At 42.1% G+C, this 25,001-nt stretch overlaps 2 protein-coding genes across 14 annotated transcripts in view; one reads left to right on the top strand and one right to left on the bottom strand.

The window, feature by feature from the left end:
* The window catches only part of dlgap1a (discs, large (Drosophila) homolog-associated protein 1a), a 766,490-nt gene that overhangs the window by 186,077 nt on the left and 555,412 nt on the right, over positions 1-25,001 (bottom strand). For all 13 annotated transcript variants that reach the window (XM_072570364.1, XM_072570355.1, XM_072570359.1 and 10 more), the window contains one exon: positions 19,770-20,797. In XM_072570364.1, coding sequence (XP_072426465.1) covers positions 19,770-20,726 — 957 coding nt within the window. In that variant the 5' untranslated portion in view covers positions 20,727-20,797. The remainder of the gene's footprint in view (positions 1-19,769; positions 20,798-25,001) is intronic.
* The window catches only part of LOC140477095 (homeobox protein AKR-like), a 285,068-nt gene that overhangs the window by 246,043 nt on the left and 14,024 nt on the right, over positions 1-25,001 (top strand). The gene's annotated exons all lie outside the window — the stretch shown is intronic.

Here is a 25,001-nt window from a genome sequence, read left to right as displayed (position 1 = left end):
ATCTGGTCGGCGTGGACCGAAGGGTCTGTTTCCCTGCTGTACATCTCTATGACTAATTCATTCACAAATAAAAGCATCATTCTTGATCTGAAATTGAGTTTGCTTGGTCTAGTGTTTACACTTTGCATTTTATAAATTGGGTAAGCCCATTAGTTAATACTAGACAACTCACTTGTAATCTCAAAGAGAAATTTGCAAACTTATCAGTCATTATGAAGAATGCCTGTTGCCACTAACTGAAAGTGACAACTGGGCTGAGTCTTATTTCTTTTTAGTTAAGTCTGAGTTGTATAAGTCTCTTGGATGATTTTCTTTACCAAGAGGCTGAGCAGGTTTTCTCACCCAATCTACAAAATTTACCCCCTCACCTATATAGTATTTTTTCACAACTGATTTCCATCCGATCTCATAATGTGCAATTCCCATAACAACTCACCGGCTATCCACCAAAACATGGGTGACCCTCATGTCCGTGTGATCTATAAAATGCAGCCGTGCCCCCAGATGAACACTGGCATTCCGATGCTGCCCTGTTCATGAAGTGGACTATGGGAAAGAAGGAGAAGACTGGCACCTGGTTAGTGGTGTGGTGTGAAGAAGAGAAGGACCAGCAGAAGAGGTCACACCATGAGACTCTGTCAGCTCTGGTCTTTGGTCATCACCCAGGAAAGTGCCATCTTCAGGGTATCAAGGAACGGCCAATAATGTGGAAAGGTCAATGAATTGCTGTGGAAAAATCAATGACTTGAAAGGTCTTTGCTGCCTTGTTCTATCTCAACTGCTGCATATACCTCACACCAAGATCCATGCTCTACCCTCTCACTATTGTATGCAATATCTTCCCTCACTCACTCTCCCCCTAGATTCCCACACCACAAACCCTGCATGCTCTTTTTGCTGCCTTCATCTTCACTATATCTCAACACCATTTCTCCACATGTACCCAGCAATTAGAGATATGTGCCATCTACTTTCATCTAACTCATTCAACCTATTTTTCTCATCGAGGAGCATATAGCACATAACAGAGCAAAGAGACCAGCATTAGTTGCATGAAAACCATGTCCTTATCCTGATGTTGAGAAAATCCTGGTCAGTGCAGAGACCCATGGGCATGCGGAGGCATCCATGTCCTGAGAAACAAGTAAGTAGCCATGCCGCTGCCATTCTCCAGTTAATTTCGCTATTGATCTCAATCATTGCACACCACTTCTAACCACAGGCCACATAGCCTTCTTTCTCTTTGGCCTTGCATGTCTCACAAGCATTCCCACACTGAATACAGAGAAATAGGAGGCAGCAAGGGAACCGAGTGTGTGGACATCTAAGGATGAGAATGCAGAGGCCTCAGAGGAAGCTTTGACAGGGTTGCCTTCTGCACGTCCACATGCTCAGATACTGACACACCATGGATAACTAGGAGAAAGTGAGGACTGCAGATGCTGGAGATCAGAGTCAGGAGTATGGTGCTGGAAAAGCACAGTAGGTCAGGCAGCATCTGAGGAGCAGAAGAATCGATGAATATCCCCATTCCTGATGAAGGGCTTCTCAGATGCTGCCTGACCTGCTGTGCATTTCCAGCACCATACTCTCGACCTCATGGATAACTGTCCATGTAGAGAGTGTGGATACAGATCTGGTGAGCACCTCACTATGACAGCGCCATCACAAGCCAAGCAAGAAATAGCAGCAGCTGCTCTGCCTGCTTCTATGCCAGGGTTGCCAGCTGCCAGACAGATCCGGTGCAGTTGGAGAGATGCACACATCTGCAATCCCTTTCCCCAGCCAATGGTCCTCATGACCAAAGTAGTGAAGGTAGGGGGATGGAAGCCTTGACCCCAGTCCAGCTGCCACTCCTTGCAAGGTGACAGGGCAGTACCAACACCTACAAGCAAGTGGAACCATACAAAGATCCTCAGCAGTTTCTACACATGGGCGGCTGGACCCTCCTTCTCCACTCTACCTGACCCCTTCAAAACTTTTAAATTCAAGCCAAGTGAAGGGTCATCTTGCCCCTTCAAGTGTAAAGACTGCAACTTTTTATTTTCCTGTACTTTTCATGGTAGACAGGAAAAAGGACAGTTTAAAAAAAAACTTTGGAAGGCATTGTTGCTTTTTTAAATAACATACCAGACTCACTTTGTATGTGCTATTTACACTGCTGTCCGTTCAAGACATGATGGGAAAGAGGGCGGGGAATCCAGTTGCAGGTAAGCTAGAACAATGGGTTATGTACAAAGGGAAATTCAGTCAGCAGCACGTAGCTGATTGGTCTGTGGAATGGGGAGCCATTGTTGATGATAAATGCATTTTGCCTAATAAGAACTGTATGATTAGTTTTGGGGTGGCTGAATAACTTATCGTGTGAACTGTCCTTTTCTCGGCAGTTACTAAAAAATAAATCTCAAGCCGGACAAAAGCAAGTTTATCTCCATTCATCAGTTGCTGTAAGGTGTGGCTCTTAACCAATAAATTGGAGATTTTGTAGGTGTGAACCAGATGCTCCATCTCTCTTGCAAGCAAAAGTACCCCTGGAGAGGGAAGATCAAGGAGTGGCAGGTTTTGACAAACAAAAAAGGATTAAGTCAGTGAATTCTGAGTGAATTGGCTGTGTCTGCATATGTATACAGAAGAACCTCGATTCGCCGAAGGGCATGGGTGGGGAGTATTTCGCTCAGTTAATTGAATTCTAGATAATCAAATGCCAGATAACATAGTTTAGCCAAGTATCGGGACCTTGTAACCTTGCCGGATAATCCAATATTCGGATAATTGAATGCCAGATAATCAAGTTCCCTCTGTATAGGGGGAGTTTTAGAAAGAGTGTCGCAGAGTCTTAAATAGAATTATGTATCAACAGTTCATAATTATTTGTTGTAGCTGCAATTTTGTTATTTAAAACGAATAGTAATTTGTGTTTAGTACAGAAACATGGTCTATGGTTTCGGCCAACATGGATCCAATAGACAGTGTGCACTTTTACAAAATCTTTAAGTTTTGTGATGAATCAGGCAATAGCAGGGCTTTATTTCCAGTGAGATGTAATACAGGAAGACCCTCAGCATGTGAGGCCTGGTTAGACAAAAGTAGCCTCATAGTCCCCTTGCCAAATCTCTCGGGTCAACAGGCTCCACGTCAGAATGGGCTCCCTCCAGCCCCAGCTGCGGGACCAAGGAGTGCACTGAGATGTAATGGGAGCGAGAAAATGAACACAGCTTATTCAGGGCATTTCAGTAGCACGGGTGTAGAAGGTTTTGATTTGTAAATGGGACTGTATACGTAAATATTGAGGATTTAACCTTCATGTATCTGCTCTTGACTCTCTCTCTACGTAAACACTCAATTCATTTTCCCATCAGCCAACAGCAGTTCGTGGCCACACACAAGGCTTTAGGAGTGGAGGTCTGTTATGACAGCCGATTCCATCACATGCATTCAGGGGGAGAAATGCACAGAGATGGCAGTGGTGCTGGTAACACAGTCAGTCCTCCTGATTCAATATTCCTGATGCTTCTCTCCCTCTGTGCACAGACATGTAAATGCCAAAAGGTTGTCCTGTACTGGCTGTACTGGTGAGGTGACATGTACAGAGCTGAAAATGTGTTGCTGAAAAAGTGCAGCAGGTCAGGCAGCATCCAAGGAACAGGAGAATCGATGTTTCGGGCATAAGCCCTTCTTCTCCTGAAGAAGGGCTTATGCCCGAAATGTCGATTCTCCTGCTCCTTGGCTGCTGCCTGACCTGCCGTGCTTTTCCAGCAACACATTTTCAGCTTTGATCTCCAGTATCTGCAGTCCTCACTTTCTCCTCGAAGGTGACATGTACAGACAGGGTCAGTGCTATAAGACCACAAGAGTGTAGGCACCCTGCGTCCTTGTGACCTATGTTGTTCCCCTTTAACAGCCCAATGGTCTGTGTTTGCTGCAGCTCCCACTTTCACCAGCTGAGTCACTTGCCCTGCTCACTCTGAGTCTGACTGCGGCCATTCTCTTCCCAGTGCACTTATCTGATTGCCATCACGATGGAAGGTGTCAATGAGCACTCCTCTTTCAGCAGCTTCCAGAGTCAGCCTGACATTTTCAGTGAGCTCCCAAATATCCACATGTCCTCCTACCGCACACTTCACATTTCCCAAGTCCCGAAAAACTGGGTACATTCGCCTGCCCTTGTCTCCCCTTCCCAGCTAGAGCGTGGCATGTAAGGTAACCATGCCTATTGTAGTCACACTATGTCCCTTCCTTACAGCAGGGTGCTCCTGACTGTGGACGAGCCCCAATCCCACAATACACTCTTCCCAGCCATGGTGTATTGTACTTTAGCTTCACAATCTCACTGTGTCCCAGCCCAGAACACGCAGCCACCATTTCCAAACTCTGATCTGCTCAGAATCAGTGCAGCAGCTATGGCAGCTCTTACTACCCTCCCATACTCCCTTAGCTTCTGTGGATGGACCCGATGTTGACGGTGACCCACCCTCTCCAACAAAATGATGGATGGCCCTGGGCAAGGTATGCCCAGATTGATGATTGATGCATATAACATCTCATCGACTGCATTAACTCTACCCAATGGATTTGCTGCTATAAAATCAATGGATAATTGGTGTCCCATTTCCTGGAGTGCAGAGGTCTGGCCCCCTCTCCCAGAACTGAGACCCATCCTTACCTGACACCTGACCCATATGGGTGATTGTTCTTGATTTAATATGCTGAGACTTCCTGACTGATGGGTGCCTCCATGGATCTTGGTGAATATCGCTCCACGAAGACTTTGAAATATGGCTGCCTGATACATGCTATGTTTGTTTGCTACATAAGCTGCTTGCACATGGCAGATGTGTGAGATTGATGTAGCAAAGTCCTGCACAGGAAAAAGTCAATCCCCTTGGTTGAGGAATGCTTAACAACAAGGTCAACTGCCTCTTTATGCGACTGTGCTAATTGACAATGCAAGGCAAGTGCTGTGACCATTTAGGTAGGAGCTAAGTGAACAAACTCTAAGGGACCAGGGGAGCAGTGCTAAAATGGCAGCCTGGTCCAATCCGTGGGCTGGATGTCTCACCCTGTGCACATTGTGCCTTTGTTGCAGCTTTTTTAGGGCAATTCCAATGCAGCCTGCAATAAAAGCCTGCCTTCCAGAACAGGCAATAGAAGAAGTGCCAGAATGGTTACAGTAGATTGACAGATGGTGGATACAAATGTCAGTGAAGGAGGATTAGATTAGATTACTTACAGTGTGGAAACAGGCACTTCGGCCCAACAAGTCCACACCGCCCTGCCAAAGCGCAACCCACCCATACCCCTACATCTACCCCTTACCTAACACTAGGGGCAATTTAGCATGGCCAATTCACCTGACCTGCACATCTTTGGACTATGGGAGGAAACCGGAGCACCCAGAGGAAACCCACGCAGACACGGGGAGAATGTGCAAACTCCACATAGTCAGTCGCCTGAGGCAGGAATTGAACCCAGGTCTCTGGCGCTGTGAGGCAGCAGTGCTAACCACTGTGCCACTGTGCCACCGCGAGCAGTTAGCCAAGTGCCATATTCTGACATGTTGGGCCATGTCCAGCTTGGAGGTGATTCAGAGCAAGTGGAAAGCTGAATCTGCCAGGTACACACACTGGTTCGATATCGAGTTACCTTGTTGTCTAGTTTGTTTGATGACTTTGGTTAGATTGAAGGCTAAATATTAGTGAGATGAGTTGTGGCATTAACAAAGCAATTAACAAACAATAATCATCATCCATTGGCACCTCAAGGCTGCCTAGCGAGAATCTCGCCTGCTGCTTGTGAAAAGCATCAAGATGGAGTGAGATGATCTCCACTTTGAGAAGGACCTCATCGTACTCATTATAGATTCTGCCACACATTTTGCCATAACACACATTCCTGAAAAATTGGTAGGAGAGCGGACAGTGAAGAAGGTCATCTAAGATTACAATGAGATCTTGATCAATTGGGTCAATAGGCTAGGAGAAAGTGAGGATTGTAGACGCTGGAGATCAGAGTCAAAAGGTGTGGTGCTGGAAAAGCACAGTCAATCAGACTGCATTTGAGGAGTGGGAGAATCGACATTTTAGGCATAAAACCTTCATCAGGAATGGGGTGGGGTGGGGAGGGGGCTGAGAAATAAATGGGGGGTGGGGGGAAGTTAGCTGGAAAGGAAATAGGTAGGTGAAGATTGGAGTGATGATGATACATTGGTGGGGAGAGTGGATTGGATAGGTAGGAAGGAAGATGGACAGGTAGGACAGTTCAAAAGGGCAGTGCTGAGTTTCAGGGCTGGATTATGAAGTGGGGGGAGGGGATATAAAGAAACTGGTGAAGTCAATGTTGATGCCATGTGGTTCAAGGGTCCCAAGACAGAAGATGAGGCGTTCTTCCTTCAGTTGTCAGGTGACTAGGATTTGGTAGTGGAGAAGGCCCAGGACCTGCATGTTCTTGACAGAGTGGGAGTGGAAGTTGAAGTTGTCAGCCACAGGGTTGTTGGGATGTTTGATGCATGTGTCCCAGTGATGTTCACTGAAACATTTTGTGAATTGGCATCCTGTAGAGGAGAGCATATTGACAGCAATGGACACAGTAGATGAGGTGTTTGGATGCGCAGCAAAATCTCTGCCAGATGTGAAAAGATCATTTGGAGCTTGGACGGGTGATGCAGGGCTCCAGGACTTTGAGGTTGGAGGCTGCAGACGGGAGATCCCCTGAGATGATGAGGTTGTGGATGGTCTAGGAGATGATGGTTTGGTGATGGGAGTGAGGTCGTGGTTAAGGGGACACTAAGCTGTAGAATGACAGATGAAGTTTAATTTGGATAAATGCAAGGTCTTGCATTTTGGTAAAACAAACAAGGGCAGGACTTATACAATTAGAAGTAGGGTGGTGCTGTAGAACAGAGAGACTTAGGGGTCCAACTTCATACTTCCTTGAAGCTTGTGTCACATATAGACAGTGTGGTTAAGAAAGCATTTGGTATGCTTGCCCTTATTGCTCAGACCATTGAGTATAAGAGTTGGGACGTTATGTTGAAAGTGTACAAGACATTGGCGTTCTGGAGTACTATGTGCAGTTCTGGTCGCCCTGTTACAGGAAGGATATTATTAAGCTGGTCAGAGTTCAGAAGAGATTTACCAGAATGTTATCAGGAATGGAAGGTTTAAATTATAAGCTGAGGCCGGATAGGCTAGGGCATTTTTCACTAGAGCATAGGAGGTTGAAAAAAGTGGTGGATACAGTTACAGTAACAAGGTTTAAAAGACATTTAAATAAGTACATTAATAAGAAATGTTTTGAGGGATATGGACCAAGCGCAGGCAGGAGGGACTAGTTTACTTTGGGATTATGGTCAGCTGGACCAAAAAGTCTGTTTCCATGCTGTATGACTCTGTGCTCAAATGCCAATAAGATTCTGCATATAGGTTTTGACAGGAGTAGGAGTAACTAAGAGAAGGATGTTAATAACTTCTGCACTGGAACAGTTTTACACTTCTTCTGGTACTTCTAACACAAATGCACACTATTTATTGGTGGAACACAAATTTTATTGTATACATACTTTAAAGAAGTTGTTGAGTGGAATGCCATTGTTGCTACTTAAGCAGAGCTGTCATGCAAATTACGTGAAATTATATCCAATTCAGAAATACAGAATTCAGGGAGAAAAATACAAAAGGGACTCATGATGAGATTCAGTGGGTCACTGAAAAGCAGTCCATGAGGTCCCACAACACCAAGCAATGAACATCAGCAATAAAGAGCAGTCAAATGTATAATAATCCAGTTAGGAACACCAGTCTTCCACGGAAAGCTGCAAAGGCTGGTTCCATTACTTTTTGCCGTTTTGCTTGCATTTATTTTTCATTCTACACCAACCCAAACTCAATCATGAAATCTGATTTGCAAGCACTGAAATTTTAATGTGAATGTGAAATGTGTTCAGGGAATTTGTAGGAAAAGAAGCAAAACTTCCTACTTCATTATGTCAAAGCTTCTCTCATGTAATGCTCTGTTTATTGAATTAGCATATTTCATCAGCCAAGAAATGTTTCGTTTATATTCTAGGCTGGTGGTGAACACTTAGATTTTCTAACACTTACACTTTTGAACTACAGGAAATACAGAAAGTAATCACTTTTGCAGAATAAAAGCAGTGAGTTGCATTTTGACTTCTGGAGGTGTTTTGCACACTGACGTACCATTATGGAGAACATTGACATTAGGCTATGGGAGTATAATTTGCTTTTTATATCTTTTCAATGATAATTGGGAAATATAGAAAATATAATTTACTTGAATTTTCATATGAGATCTAATATATTTTCACAAGATTTGTGTACAAAATTCAGATTAATGGAATTAATGTCAAATTGAAACTAGTTTGAGAATTGTTTTAACAATTGGAACAGAAAGCAAAGGGAATTGGGAAGAAAACTATCTAAAGGCAGTGACTAGTCAACCATTGCAGATCACTGTGAGGGGCATCCAGTTATAAATCCCTTGCTATTCATAATTTAATTTGAGGTGACTACTTAGAGTAGAGCAAAATTTGTTGATGAGACAGGATATGTTAATGCAATTAATAAGGAGTGCTGAAAAATCAAGAATTAGATCAACTCATAAGATGGACTCAGAAATGGCACATAGGCCTTAATCTAGATAAGTGTAGGAAACTATTCAAGGTAATCTGGTATATTGTAGGATTAGGCTAAATGCAACTCTACAAAAGTACAACTAATGCTGAAAGGAATTAGTTAATGGGAAGAAGCAAAAGGTTTTGAATGTGATTCTTATTCAGACACCAATGGTTTCCATTGATGTGATGTTATTACAGTACATTAGAGGAAGACGTGTGTAAAAGAACAAATGATTGAAACAGGTAAGATGATGCAGGATAATAAAACACATTCCTGATCAAAAATATCTTACTTCATAACCATTTTCAGAAACAACAGTTATAAAGATGTGGGTGTACTGTATCTTAGAGTCATAGAGTCATAGAGATGTACAGTATGGAAACAGACACTTTGGTCTAACCCATCCATGCCGACCAGATATTCCGACCCAACCTAGTCCCACCTCCATATCCCTCCTAACCCTTCCTATTCATATACCCATCCAAATGCCTCTTAAATGTTGCAATTGTACCAGCCTCCTTCACTTCTTCTGGCAACTCATTCCATACATGTACCATCCTCTGTGTGAAAAAGATGCCCCATAGGTCTCTTATATCTTTCCCCTCTCACCCTAAACCTATGCCCTCTAGTTCTGGACTTGCCGACCCCAGGGAAAAGACTTTGCCTGGTTACCTATCCATGACCCTCATAATTTTGTAAACCTCTCTAAGGTCACCCCACAGCCTCTGACGCTCCAGGGAAAACAGCCCCAGCCTGTTCAGCCTCTCCCTGTAGCTCAGATCCTCCAACCCTGGCAACATCCTCTTAAATCTTTTCTGAACCCTTTCAAGTTTCACAACATCTGTCCGATAGAAAGGAGACCAGAATTGCACGCAATATTCCAACAGTGGCCTAACCAATGTCCTGTACAGCCGCAATATGACCTCCCAATTCCTGTACTCCATACTCTGACCAATAAAGGAGAGCATACCAAACGCCTTCTTCACAATCCTATCTACCTGCAACTCCACTTTTAAGGAGCTATGAACCTGCACTCCAAGGTCTCTTTGTTCAGCAACACTCCCTAGGACCTTACCATTACGTGTATAAGTCCTGCTAAGATTTGCTTTCCCAAAACACAGCACCTCGCATTTATCTGAATTAAACTTCATCTGCCACTCCTCCAGCCCATTGGCCCATCTGATCCAGATCCTGTTGTAATCTGAGGCAACCTTCTTCGCTGTCCACGACACCTCCAATTTTGGTGTCATCTGTAAACTTACTAACTGCACATCTTATGCTCGCATCCAAATTATTTATGTAAATGACAAAAAGTAGAGGACCCAGCACTGATCCTTGTGGCACTCCACTGGTCACAGGCCTCCAGGCTGAAAAATAATCCTCCACCACCACCCTCTGTCTTCTACCTTTGAACCAGTTCTGTATCCAAATGGCTAGTTCTCCCTGTATTCCATGAGATCTAACCTTGCTAATCAGTCTCCCATGGGGAACCTTGTCGAACGCCTTACTGAAGTCCATATAGATCACATCTACTGCTCTGCCCTCATCAATCCTCTTTGTTACTTCCTCAAAAAACTCATTCAAGTTTGTGAGACATGATTTCCCACATGCAAAGCCATGTTAACTATCCCTAATCAGTCCTTGCCTTTCCAAATACATGTACATCCTGTCCCTCAGGATTCCCTCTAACAACTTGCTCACCACCGACATCAGGCTCAATGGTCTATAGTTCCCTGGCTTGTCCTTACCACCTTCTTAAACAGTGGCACCATGTTAGCCAACCTCCAGTCTTCTGGCACCTCACCTGTGACTATTGATGATACAAATATCTCAGCAAGAAGCCCAGAAATCACTTCCCTAGCTTCCCACAGAGTTCTAGGGTACACCTGATTAGGTCCTGGGGATTTATCCACCTTTACCCGTTTCAAGACATCTAGCACTTCCTCTTCTGTAATGTGGACATTTTGCAAGATGTCACCATCTATTTCCCTTCAGTCTATATCTTCCCTATACTTTTCCACAGTAAATACTCTTAAAGTGAATTAGAAGCTAGCAGAACTGTGACAGCACCAAGTGTTCTCAATATGGTAACAGTGTAACACTTATTGAAAGCTACATTAGCTGGTTTGCCTGGAAAAAACAAAACAGGTTTGAATTAGGCCAGTCAGTTTAAATTATACCAAAAAATACCAAATTCCAGTCAAGTTTGAATTTAGTATACTGACAATCTTAAAAACCAATGACACAATCCAATGCTCTGGGGGTATAACACCAGGGAAAATATAACAGTTGGGAGGACACCTGCCAAGCCACCAGCATGCAAAGACTGCCTGAAAAATAGTTCTTTTTAAGGAACCTTTATCGATCAGAAACCTGTGAAGCAGAATTCCCAAGAAGAAAAGACAGGAATACGGAGAAGAACCGAAAGCTGCCTGGTTTTGAGATAAGAAGTTTTGGTTTGTAAATCTTAATAGAGATTTTTATCAGATCAGCTTTGTAGAGGGGAAAGTAAAAGATAGGTGAGAGGAAGGAGTTGTAAATAGCTGTTAGCTAATTATTCTCTGTTATATTTAAGAAAAAAGTAGTTAATTTTTACTTTAAATAGTTCTTGACCTCTTGAATTTTCACAGATGACTGTTCAGGATAAATCTTTTCTGTGTTGCTGGTTAAATTAAACAGGAGGCTTTACCCCGTGTCATAGCACTACCTTGATCGTGGTTCTAAGTAGCTAAATAAAGTGGTGCAAAACAGTGAAGTTATTATTAGCAAAGTGCAGCACCATAATCACAGAATTGTTACAGAAAGAAAGAGACTGCTCAGCCCATCATGTGTATGTTGGCTCTCTGAGCATTTTAACTCTGTGCTAATCACTCCCTTTTCCCTCTCATCCTAAACAACATTTCTACTTGAAAAATCATCCAATTCCCTCTTGACGACTTCAATTCTACCTTCCTCTATCACACTTCTAGACAATTCATACCATACTCTCACCACCCACTGTGTCAAAGAGCTTCATGATGAATAAACAAAGAAGGTGAGTAATATTCAGGAGAAATAAAAATGGACAGGCAAATAGGCTTACTCTGGAGGACTGTGTCCAGTTCTTGTTGCCATAAGGATATTATTAAGTTGGAGACGGTTCAAAAGAGATTTACCAGGATGTCGCTGGGAATGAAGGGTTTGAGTTATAAGGAGGGACTGGATAGACTGGGACTTGTTTCACTGAAGAGTAAAGGGTTGAAAGGTGACCTTATAGAGTTTTATAAAATCGTGAGAGCCATAGGTAAGGTGAATAGCAAGTGTTTTTTTTTTCCCCAGGGTGCAAGATTTCACATCTGGGAGCATATTTTTCAGGTGAGAGGAGAAAGATCTAAAAAAGACATGAGGGACAATTTTTTTTTACACAGACAGTGCTTCATGTGTGAAAAGTCTTCTAAAAGACATTTGAATAAGTACATGAATAAGAAATATTTGGAGGTCCAAGCGCAGGCAGGTGAAACTGGTTTAATTTAGGATTGAGGTTGGCATGGATTGGTTGGACCGAGAGCCTGTTTCCATGCTGTATGGCGCCATGTTAAATGAAGTTGTATTCTCAAGAATGAGGATATATGTGAGGAATCCATTGTGGGAATTTTGCAAAGGCCATAGAGCACACGGTTGGTAACTATGGTCTTTTGAAAAGATGAGAATCATAATCACTCGAACCACAGACTTGGCTGGCATCTCTGGTTGAAATCAACTAGGTAAAGACAATGACTGCAGATGTTGGAAACCAGATTCTGGATGAGAGTGGTGCTGGAAAAGCACAGCAATTCATGCAGCATCCGAGGAGCAGGAAAATCGACGTGCACTATGGAGAGAGAGATAAATCTCTCCATACTGCCTCTATTCCTGATGAAGGGCTTTTGCCTGACACGTCGATTTTCCTGCACCTCGGATGCTGCCTGAACTGCTGTGCTTTTCCAGAACCACTCTAATCCCATCTCTGGTTGAAAATAAAACTAGCAAAGTCTAGAATAAGGAAAACAGTGAAAAGACATGTATAAAAAGCAAAGACTGAGGGATTTCCAAGCGGCAAATAAAATAAGGTGTAGCCAGGACGTATAATAAAATGACTGTGAGTAAGAAAGGCCTTTCTCTAAAGTTGACTAGTGTGGGTAAGACCATAAGATAAGGTGTAGGTGCAGAAATATCTATCGAATCATCAAATCTACTCTGCCATAAAATATCAACTGCACTTTCCTGCCTTCTTCCCCCATAACCCTTGATTTTCTTACTGATTAAAAATATGATCATCTCAGCCTTGAATAAAATTAGCCTCAACTGCACTCTGTGGTAAAGAATTCTACAGATTCACTACTCTCTGCGTGAAAAAATCCTCTTAACCTCTGTTTTAAATGGGTGGGCCCTAGTCAGATGAAAGGTACTCATCCTAGACTCTCTCACTCGAGTATATAATTTCACCTACTCTATCAAACCCCATAAGAATGTATGTTGCAATAAGGCCTTATCTCATTCTTCAAATCTCCAATGAGAGGATTCTGGGTAATCCAAGATGGAGGACGGAAAAATTTCTGGCTGTAAAAGCTGCTCCTTTTTTTTTGAGGTATTTTAGGTGCTGGAGGCGAATTTCAGGAGCAGCAATTCCTGTTTTATATGCTGTTGCATTGTTTTGGAACTTTGGAAAAAAAAAGTCAAAACAACAGCAGTTTTAAAAGGGAGAAGAACAGACAAAGGAAGCACATGGTGAGGACTGTGCAGGAGAGAGACAGAGAGAAAAATAACCTGCACAGTTACTGCCTTTGTTGTTTTTGAATTCATGTGTCGTTGGACATCGGAGTGCATCTGGGAAAAGTAACAAACAGTGAATTTCACAACTCATCTTGGAGGGACCATTTTGGGTGAAGTTCACAACACAGAATCAGATCAGTTAATTGTTGTTTTAAGTCTGTCCAACAGAAAGGCTGTATTAGTGAGTACAGTGGGTTCTTTCTTGATTATATGTTTTTGGAGATAAGTCTCTTGATTAAACTTAAAATATAAGCCATAGCTATTAATTTAACCTGGTGCAGTATTTTGTAGAGGAATAAGACAGTGTTATTTTCTGAGTCTGTAGATTGTGAAGGAGCAAAAATGGCCTTTGCAGTGATATGTACGTCTTGTCAGATGTGGGAGTTTAAAGAGAGTTTAAGGGTTACTGCGGATTACATCTGCCATAAATGCTGTTGGATGCAAATCTTATCAGATCGAGTGGATCGATTGGAGACACAGATAGAAGCGATGAGGAATTTGCAACAGCAACAGTATGGCTCTAATGCCACAAGGGGTATGTCGGCTTCCAAGAGATCAATTCTGTTAGGGGATTCTGTAGTCCGAGGTACAGACAGATGTTTCTGTGGCCAGCAGAGATAAAGCAGAATGGTGTGTTGTTTCCCTGGTGTCAGGATCAAGGATATCTCAGAGAGGGTGCAGAATGTTCTCACGGGGGAGAGGGGCCAGCAAGAAGTCATTATCCACATTGGAACCAACGGCATTGGAAGGGAAAAGGTTGAGATTCTGAAGGGAGATTACAGAGAGTTAGGCAGAAATTTGAACAGGAGATCCTCAAGGGTAGTAATATTTGGATTACTCCCAGTGCTACGAGGTAGTGAGGGCAGGAATAGGAGGATAGAGCAGATGAATGCATGGCTGAGGAGCTGGTGTATGGGAGAAGGATTCACATTTTTGGATCATTGGAATTTCGTTTGGGGTAGAAGTGACCTGTACAAGAAGGATGGATTGCACAGAAATTGGAAGGGGACTCATATACTGACAGGGAAATTTGCTAGAACTGCTTGGGAGGATTTAAACTAGTAAGGTGGAGGGATGTGGTGGGACCCAGGGAGAGAGTGAGGAAAGAGATCAATCTGAGACTGATACAGTTAAGAACAGAAGTGAGTCAAACAGTCAGAGCAGGCAGGGACAAGGTAGGACTAATAAATTAAACTGCATTTATTTCAATGCTGGGTCCTAACAGGGAAGGCAGATGAACTCAGGGCATGGTTCGTAATATGGGACTGGAATATCATAGCAATTACGGAAACATGGCTCAGGGATGGGCAGGACTGGCAGCTTAATGTTCTAGGATACAAATGCTACAGGAAGGATAGAAAGGGAGGCAAGAGAGGAGGGGGAATGGCGTTTTTGATAAGGAATAGCATTTCAGCTGTGCTGAGGGAGGATATTCCCAGAAATATATCCAGGGAAGTTATTTGGGTGGAACTGAGAAATAAGAAAGGAATGATCACCTTATTGGGATTGTATTATAGACCCCCTAATAGTCAGAGGGAAATTGAGAAACAAACCTGAAGGAGATCTCAGCTAACTGAAAGAATAAAAAGGTCGTTATGGTAGGGGATTTTAACTTTCCAAACATGGACTGGGACTGCTATAGTGTTAAAGGTTTAGATGGAGAGAAATTGCTTAAGTGCATACAAGACAATTTTCTGATTCAGTATGTGGATATACCTAATACAGAAGGTGCAAAACTTGACCTACTCTTGGAAAATAAGGCAGGGCAGGTGACTGAGGTGTCAGTGGGAGACCACTTTGGGGCCAGCGACCATAATTCTATTCTTTTTAAAATAGTGATGGAAAAGGATAGACCAGATCTAAAAGTTGAAGTTCTAAATTGGAGAAAGGTCAATCTTGATGGTATTAGGCAAGAACTTTCGAAAGCTGATTGGAGGCAGATGTTCGCAGGTAAAGGGACAGCTGGAAAATGGGAAGCCTACAGAAATGAGATAACAAGAATCCAGAGACAGTATATTCCTGTTAGGGTGAAAGGGAAGGCTAGTAGGTACAAGGAATGCTGGATGACTAAAGAAATTGAGGGATTAGTTAAGAAAAAGAAGGAAGCATATGTCAGGTATAGACAGGATAGATCGAGAGGATCCTTAGAAGAGTATAAAGGAAGTAGGAGTATATGTAAGAGGGAATCAGGAGGGCAAAAATGGGACATGAGATAGCTTTGGCAAATAGATTTAAGGAGAATCCAAAGGGTTTTTACAAATATATATTAAGGACAAAAGGGTAACTAGGGAGAGAATAGGGCCCCTCAAAGATCAGCAAGGCGGCCTTTGTGTGGAGCCACAGAAAATGGGGGAGATACTAAATTAATATTTTGCATCAGTATTTACTGGGGAAAAGGATATAGAAGATATAGACTGTAGGGAAATAGATGGTGACATCTTGCAAAATGTCCATATTACAGAGGAGTAAGTGCTGGATGTCTTGAAACGATTAAAGGTGGATACATCCGCAGTACCTGATCAGGTAGACCCTAGAACTCTGTGGGAAGCTAGAGAAGTGATTGCTGGGCCTCTTGTTGAGATATGTGAATCCACCAACAGTCACATGTGAGGTGCCGGAAGACTGGAGGTTGGCAAACATGGTGCAACTGTTTAAGAAGGGCGGTAAAGACAAGCCAGGGAACTTTAGACCAGTGAGCCTGACCTCAGTGGTGGGCAAGTTGTTGGAGGGAATCCTGAGAAACAGGATGTACATGTATTTGAAAAGGCAAGGACTGATTAGGGATAGTCAACATGGCTTTGTGCGTGGAAAATCATGTCTCACAAACTCGATTGAGTTTTTTGAAGAAGTAACAAAGAAGTAAGCTGTTCGACAAGGTTCCCCATGGGAGACTGATTAGCAAGGTTAGATCTCATGGAATACAGGGAGAACTAGCCATTTGGATACAGAACTGGCTCAATGGTAGAAGACAGAGGGTGGTGGTGGAGGGTTGTTTTTCAGACGGAAGCCTGTGACCAGTGGAGTGCCACAAGGATTGGTGCTGGGTCCTCTACTTTTTGTCATTTACATAAATGATGTAGATGCGAGCATAAGAGATACAGTTAGTAAGTTTACAGATGACACCAAAATTGGAGGTGTCATGGACAGCAAAAGCGAGTTACCTCAGATTACAACAGGATCTTGACCAGATGGGCCAATGGGCTGAGAAGTGGCAGATGGAGTTTAATTCAGATAAATGCGAAGTGCTGCATTTTAGGAAAGCAAATCTTAGCAGGACTTATACACGTAATGGTAAGGTCCTAGGGAGTGTTGCTGAACAAAGAGACCTTGGAGTGCAGGTTCATAGCTCCTTAAAAGCGTAGTCGCAGGTAGATAGGATAGTGAAGAAGGCGTTTGGTATGCTTTCCTTTATTGGTCAGAGTATTGAGTACATGTTGCAGCTGTACAGGACATTGGTTAGGCCACTGTTGGAATATTGCATGCAATTCTGGTCTCCTTCATATCGGGCAGATGTGAAACTTGAAAGGGTTCAGAAAAGATTTACAAGGACGTTGCCAGGGTTGGAGGATTTGAGCTATAGGGAGAGATTGAACAGGCTGGGGCTGTTTTCCCTGGAGCTTCAGAGGCTGAGGGGTGACCGTATAGAGGTTTAAAAATTATGAGGGGCATGGATAGGGTAAATAGACAAGGTCTTTTCCCTGGGGTCAGCAAGTCCAGAACTAGAGGGCATAGGTTTAGGGTGAGAGCGGAAAGATATAAAAGAGACCTAAGGGGCAACGTTTTCATGCAGAGGGTGGTACGAGAATGGAATGAGCTCCAGAGGATGTGGTGGAGGCTGGTACAATTGCATTATTCAAGAGGCATTTGGATGGGTATATGAATAGGAAGGGTTTGAAGGGATATGGGCCGGGTGCTGGCAGGTGGGACTAGATTGGGTTGGGATATCTGGTTGGCATGGACAGGTTGGACCGAAGGGTCTGTTTCCATGCTGTACATCTCTATGACTCTATGAGTACAACCACAGCCTATTTAACTTCTCCTCAATCAAACAACATCCTTCATATCTGGAATCAATCTAGTGAACTTTCTCTTGACTGGTTCCAATGTCATTGAAAAAGGACAACATATTTAGAATGGTCAGTTTTGAAGAAGGATCATACCAAACTCAAAATGTGAACTCTGTTTCTCTCTCCACAGGTGTTACCAGATAAGTTGTGTCTCTCCAGTATTTTCTGTCCTTTTTTCAGCTTTCTAGCATCTGCAGTATTTATTTTTGAATGTTTATATCTACTGGTTCCACTTTACTTATCTTGTTTGTTACCTCCTCAAAGAATTATAATAACATTGTCAGATATCATTTCCCCTTCATGAAGCCACATTGACTCTGCTTGATTTTATTATGCATTTCTGAATGCTTTGCTTTTATATTATATCCCTGTGGCACTCCCACTTGTTACAGATTGCAATCCTGAAAATATTCACCTTATCCCAACATTCTACTTTCTTCTAGTTAGCCAATCCTCTATCCATGTTTAAATGCTATCTCCAATACCATTGACTCTATCTTATTAAGCAGCCTAATGTGTGGGTTTATATTAAATGCCTTCTATAAATCCAAATATATTATCTCTCCTGCTCCACTTCTATCTGTATTGCTTATTACTTCTTCAAAGAATTCTAATAAACTTGCCAAGCATGGTTTATGAAGCCACATTTACTGCTTACTTTTTGATGTATTTCTAAATGCTTTGCTATTATAGCATTTATAATTAACTCTAACATTTTACCAACAACAGCTGTTAAGCTAACTGGCCTATAGTTAGCTATTCTTGGACTCTTACCCTTTTTGAATAAAGGTGGTTTTCCAATCCTCTAGTACTATTCAAGAATCTAAGGATGCATGGAAGATTACAATGAGTGCATCCGTTATTTCTGTCATAATTTCCTTTCCATCCTAAGATGCATCTCACCAGCTGCAGGGTGCATAACAGCTTTTCATACTGTTGCTTTCCCTAATTGATTTTCTCCAGTGATAGCTATTGTGTTTATTTCTTCTAGGCAAAAGTGAGGACTGCAGATGCTGGAGATTAGAGTTGAGAGTGTGGTGCAGGAAAAGCACAGCAGGTCAGACAGCATCTAAGGAGCAGGAAAATAGACATTGAAGGAAAATGACGTTCTTGATGAAGGGCTTTTGCCTGAATGTTAATTTTTCTGCTCCTCAGATGCTGCCTGACCTGCTGTGCTTCTCCAGCACCACACTCTTGACCTTTTATTTCTTCTGCCCTGTCCCACCACGTTTTGCCCCTTGATTATTTAGTATATTTGGAATGCTGTTCATGTCTTCTACTGTGAATATTGATGCAAAGTATTTATTTATTTAACATATTTATTTTACCTATTTATTCAACCACTTCCTGGTTCCCCATGATTATTACCTTAGCCTCATTATCTACTTGGACTGTTTTCACTTTGGCCTCACGTCTTTTTATATATCTAAAGAAGCTCTTCCTCTCTTTCCTTGACATTACTTGCAAGTTTACCCTCAAAGTTTATTTTCTCCTTTATTTTTGGTAATCTTTTGTTGGTTTTTAAAATTTTCCAATTGAGTGGCTTACCATTAATTTTTGCCATATTGGGCATACTTGCTTTTAATCTGGTGCTATCCTTAACTTTCCTGGTTAACCATGGTTGTCTTAACCCCTTTCTTGAATCCTTCTTCCTGATTGGGATATATCTTTGCGGTGAACCATGAACTATTTCTCAAATGTCATTGTTCTTCAACCACCTTTGCTGCGGAAACTTCCCAGTCCACTCCAGTCAACTCTGCCTTCGTTAACTTTGTAACTACCCTTACTTAGGCTTAGTATTCATGGCTCATGTTTGTCCCTCTTAAACTGGATACCAAATTTTACAACATTACAGTCACTGCATTAATGGGGACCTTTTATTCTGAGTTCATTTATTAAACCTGCATCATTACACATCAACAGATCCAAAATAGCTCATCCCTAGTTAAAAAAAATCTGTCTTCTTGGAAACAGTCCCAAATACATGGTATCAATTGTTTGTGGCTAGCTCTGCTAATTTGAACTTCTCAATCTTCATGAAGGTTAATTTGTTAAAGACTTTTTATAACTCCAATGCCCCAATGAAGCTTTTCTTTCCAGTGTAATAAATTGGAATCTGAAATCTTTCTTATTTTGGTGTGCTAGTAATATTTTGCTGTTTCCAACACAGTCCATAAATCATAGCTATTGTACATATGTATAAGCATATTAATAGCTTGTACACAATATTTGTAGCAGCAATGTGCTTCGATATTGCTATACACTGGGTGCATACCTGGAGATACTGGCATGAACGTTCTTTCTGGCACGACTCCGATTTCATGACCGTTTTATTATCAAGATTCATTGAGGATTTCTGATAAACCTCATGGGCTCGGCTCACTGTTAATGTTGAAGACCACGAACTCTTCTTCATGATTTGTGCATCAACGTTCAGTGGGATGTTTACACAAGTTGTGCATTTCATGTCATTATTGCTTCTGGAAGTTTTTAACGTCTGTTCACTGATAGTATTATAAGCTTCCATGAAGTACTGAGATGTTGAACGGTCAGGACAACGACCCATAGTCATCACATTTGTTGGGCCATGATAAATGCATACATCACCATCCAAATTATCTTCTGAACTCCACCACCCTGAAATATTAGATTTGTTTTTCAGTTCCGACTTCCTATCTTTGCTTTTGCTGCGCTTGCCACGTTTCGTCGCATGCATTTCATCAGGACTTGCTTTATTACCATTTATATTTCCTTTGGAAGGTCCTTCGAGAGAATGTGACTTGGTAAACAGCTTTTGCACTGAGTGAACCAGGTGGCGGATTCTTCCTGGGCTTTCACTTCGGTGTTCCAGGGCTGACCGCTTATATTGTAATGTGTGGAACCCATCCCGGCGGATTGGAAGTTGCCTCTCAAATTGGTCCAGAAGGTTGGCAGGGATGCGATTGGTTTTATTGGATGAAGGTGCAGGCACCAGGGCACATTCTTCCTTAAGGTCATGTTGTGAACTGTAATGTCTTCTGGGAAAAGTACTACTAGATATTTGATCACTGAATGGAACCGTGCACTCTGAGTGAAAGGAGTTCCTCTGGGGGCAATAGGAATGATCGTCATGGTGGGAGTCTACTGGATTGAGAATGTATGGCTTCCTTTCCTGGTGGTGGGACAACGTATCACACAAAGGGTCACAGTTAGTTGCATGATGTTGGCCTCGGTTGCTTGATAACCCTTTCATTCTTGCGGCTGATATTTTTCCCAAGTCATTTAATAACTGTAGTTATTATCAGGAGGTGTCTTGAGAAAGCCCTGTAAAGTGACAAAGGGAAATAACTAATCAGTAACATAATTTCCCATCACTTGGGTTAAAAAGGAAGCACTGTAATAAAAAATGTAATTGAATCTTTCAGTACAGAGTCCATAGTTTCTGGTTATCAAAGAACAAGTTAAAATTTGATACAAATTAAAAAATGAAAAATCCTTAGCCATCTGATTCTTATCCAAACATTTTTCTATGAATTTTAGTTTGCTAATTAAATAACCGATTCTTATAAAATCAGATCCCATATATGCAGAGATCATAGGCAGCTAATGTTCAGTTGAAAAGCAGCACTCTATTGTTTTAATTATTATAGGACTATTTGAGTCTAATTTTCATCAGTGCATTGATTATGCAGTACAACTCCAGAAAACACGCATTACATAAATTACATTTACTGTAACTTCCTGGAATTTTTTTCATGTAATTTGCTGTTTTGACATAAATGCACTAATAAAATGTTTTATGCCTCCAGCGAAGTCTGGTCCAATGCATTGTTTCCAATTAATTAGAATGGATTGGTTTAGTTCGTAGACTAATCCAAAATCAAAACTGAACACTGGAAATTTGAAATAAAAACAAAGAAAACTCAGCTTCTGTAAGGATAGAAACAGAGTTGATGTTTCAGATTGTGACCTTTCATTAGGACATTTTCAGGAAGGATTAATGTTTCTCAAACTACAATAAATGCAACCTAAGAAACTTCTAAGAGATCTGAATGTGGGTATGCAAATTGGGGCCATTGTAGTTATCCAAAATGATAACTAAAAGGGGACAGGGAAAGAGTTCAAATAGTAGTGACACAAATCAGGCAGTAATAGACTTGGCCCATAATAGATGTACTATTTTCTTAACGATGAGTGATCTGATACAGGTTTATTAAATTGCAAAAGGATTTAATAAGGTGGATGTGAAGGGGTGACCAAAGTTAAGGATCATAATATGAGTCTAAGAAATCTGAGATAGGACCCAGGACAAACTTCCTTATCCAAAGAGTGATAAGAATGTGGAATTTGCTCACATAATGAGGAGTTGTGGTGAAACATACAAATGTATTCAAGGGAAGTTTGATAAACATGAGAAAAAATAGGTTTTGTACTGTTTGGATTTGATGGAGAGGAGTTGTATGGACTACTTGAGTCAAATGGCCTGTTTCTGTGATGTAAGTTTTCTGGATTGAGAAAATAGAATCAGAAACAATAATACATCAAGTGTGGTTAATCCAATCCCAGTCTATTTCTCCAGCCAATGAAGATAAATTTCACACTTAGTAACTTAAATCTGTACAGTTTCCACTCTCGTTTTGGATTATATGATGTCATTCTGAAAATTGAAAAAAAAATGGTCTTGCTTATAACAAAGAAAAGGACCTGTGTCTTCTATGAACAAGGTCATTGGCTTATAAAGTGAAATTTAATGTGGATGTGGGGGGACAAGGCATATTATCACCAATGAGACCTGGGTGCCATTTCTATAAACCTAATCAGAGTGCCAACAAAATAACGGTCCTAATATGCACTGGGAAATCTGCTGAACTCTGCACATTCTACTTTGGATAGTCCATCCCTTAGCATTACCTGCCTAATAGATCTGGGCCATTGGCAATGGATCCTTCAGAGATGGGTAAGTATGGGTGGAATGGGAGTCCCAAGGAGGGAGGGCACTGAACCAGATTGAACAGTGGGTGGCTGATAGAGCAGCAGGGGGCTTCTGCAGGCTCCTTCCTCCTGATGCCAGCTCCCTTACTCAGGTACACTGAGCCTTTGACACCAGACACCCAAGAATGTCTTAGAAAATCCATCAAGCCTTTCTTGATTGAATCCCTGTTGGCAAACCCCTTGCTAAGTGCCTGTGGCAGTGGAATGAGATGCTTCAGTGTCTAATTAAGGTGTTCAGCTTGGCTCTTGGTGCAAGCCTTCCGCTCAGGTTTAATGTGGGGCAAAAGGAATCTGCATTCTCCATCCACAACCTTTTGCCTGATCACTCTGCACCTATTCACTTCTAAACTTGTTTCTAGAGCCATACATTCCACTCCTTGTGGAGGTGGGAGCAGTTAGGAATGGCAAAAACTTTAATTTTCTCATTGTAATTTTGAATTTCTGTGCCTTCCTAGTCCAACACCAACTTCATATGACTATTGTGTGCGTTGAGACAGCCTCGGGTTGGATTGTGACCCCAAAGACACATCCAATCACTTAGGTTACCACTTACAGTCAAAGGGGAAATGTATATTTCCTGTTTACCAGTATCTGCATCAGGCTGGCTGGGTTTGGAAGCTTTCTGATAGCCTTGTTTGACAGTTCAGGAGCCTTGGAGCCTGCTGTGAAATTGGTTAAAGATAAGTGTTTAATGGATTGATGGTTTCAAATGTCATAAATGTCATTACTAGATGTTGCATGATTGATTATAGCAGCAGATGTCCAGCAGATGTAAATTTGTCACGATGTTGAGCATTGACGGTATGTTGGCTTGCATTAGCAAGGGGATTGAGGTTAAGAGCTGCTAGATTATGCTGCAGCTCTAAAGAGTCCTGGTTAGACCACATTTGGAATATTACGTTCAGTTCTGATCTGGAGATGCCAGTGTTGGAACTGGGGTGTACAAAGTTAAAAATCACACAACACCAGGTTATAGTCCAACAGGTTTAATTGGAAGCACACTAGCTTTCGGAGTGCTGCTCAGGAGCACCTTCCTGATGAAGGTGTGGTGCTCCGAAAGCTAGTGTGCTTCCAATTAAACCTGCTGGACTATAACCTGGTGTTGTGTGATTTTTAACTATGTTCAGTTCTGGTCACCTCATTATAGGAAAGAGTGACAACTTTAGAGAGGGTGCAGAGGAGATTTACCAGGATGTCGCCTGGACTGGAGGGCGCTGTCTTATGAAGAAAGGTTGAGGGAGCTATGGCTTTTCTCATTGGAGTGAAGAAGGATGAGAGGTGGCTTGATAAAGGTGTACAAGATATTGAGAGACATAGATAGAGTGGATGACCAGAGACTTTTTCCCATGGCAAAAATGTGTATCATGAGGGGGTATAATTTTAAGGTAATTGGAGGAAAGTTTAGGGGAGTGTCAGAGGTAGGTTTTTACTCAGAGAGTGGTGGGTACGTGGAATGCACTGTCAGTCGTGGTAGTAGAGTAGATGCATTAGGGACCTTTAACTGACTCTTGGATATGCACATGGAAGTTAGTAAAATGAAAGGAATGTAGGTTAGTCTGATCCTACAATAGAATAGCAGGTCAGCACAACACCGAGGGCTGAAGGGCCCGTACTGTGCTGTACTGTTCAATGTTCTATTTGATAGCTGGGGACTTTTATATATGCCTTACTATGTTTCAAAATTAAAGAACAACTTACCAGGGATTGTATTCACAGTTATATTGACAGTTTTAACATGTTAAGCTGTGTGACAAGCATGCTGTTAGATTGTAGAAAATGTACTTTTTCCTCCACATCTAAAAACTGTACGCATGGTGAACTGTAATGGAGATTATGTGTGTGCATGTGTGTATATGTTGAGAGATGGCATGTCTATGGAGTGCATTCAGAGTGTAATGGGGCATCAGGTTATGAGGGACCCTACTGGCTGCATGGGGAATATAAGGGAAATGCAGCTATGAGACAGCATGGGTACATGGCTGAGCATGGAGGACACAAGGTATGTGTGGAAGACTATGTTGGGGTGCAGGACTGCTGTCTTAGTGAACTGAGGTGGGCATTCTAATCAATTTGCAATTCTCTGAAGCTGCCTAGAGACTCAGAAAACCTGAACATGGCCTGTCCATTCTCCAACAGTCTTAATTGTGGCAGGTATGGCAGGTTGTGGGCGGCACGGTGGCACAGTGGTGCCTCACAGCGCCAGAGACCCGGGTTCAATTCCCGCCTCAGGCGACTGACTGTGTGGAGTTTGCACGTTCTCCCCGTGTCTGTGTGGGTTTCCTCCGGGTGCTCCGGTTTCCTCCCACAGTCCAAAAATGTGCAGGTCAGGTGAATTGGCCATGCTAAATTGCCCGTAGTGTTAGGTAAGGGGTAGATGTAGATGTAGGGGTAGGGGTAGGGGTATGGGTGGGTTACGCTTCGGCGGGGTGGTGTGGACTTGTTGGGCCGAAGGGCCTGTTTCCACACTGTAAGTAATCTAAAAAAAAAAGGTGGCAGGCTTTGGTTTTGAAATTGGGAAATGATTTGACTTGCATTT

The sequence above is a fragment of the Chiloscyllium punctatum genome, chromosome 5 (genome assembly GCF_047496795.1).
Source record: "Chiloscyllium punctatum isolate Juve2018m chromosome 5, sChiPun1.3, whole genome shotgun sequence".
NCBI classification, from domain to species: Eukaryota; Metazoa; Chordata; class Chondrichthyes; order Orectolobiformes; family Hemiscylliidae; genus Chiloscyllium; species Chiloscyllium punctatum.
The sequence above is the reverse complement of the archived record's forward strand: the minus strand, read 5'-3'. Positions and strand labels throughout refer to the sequence as shown.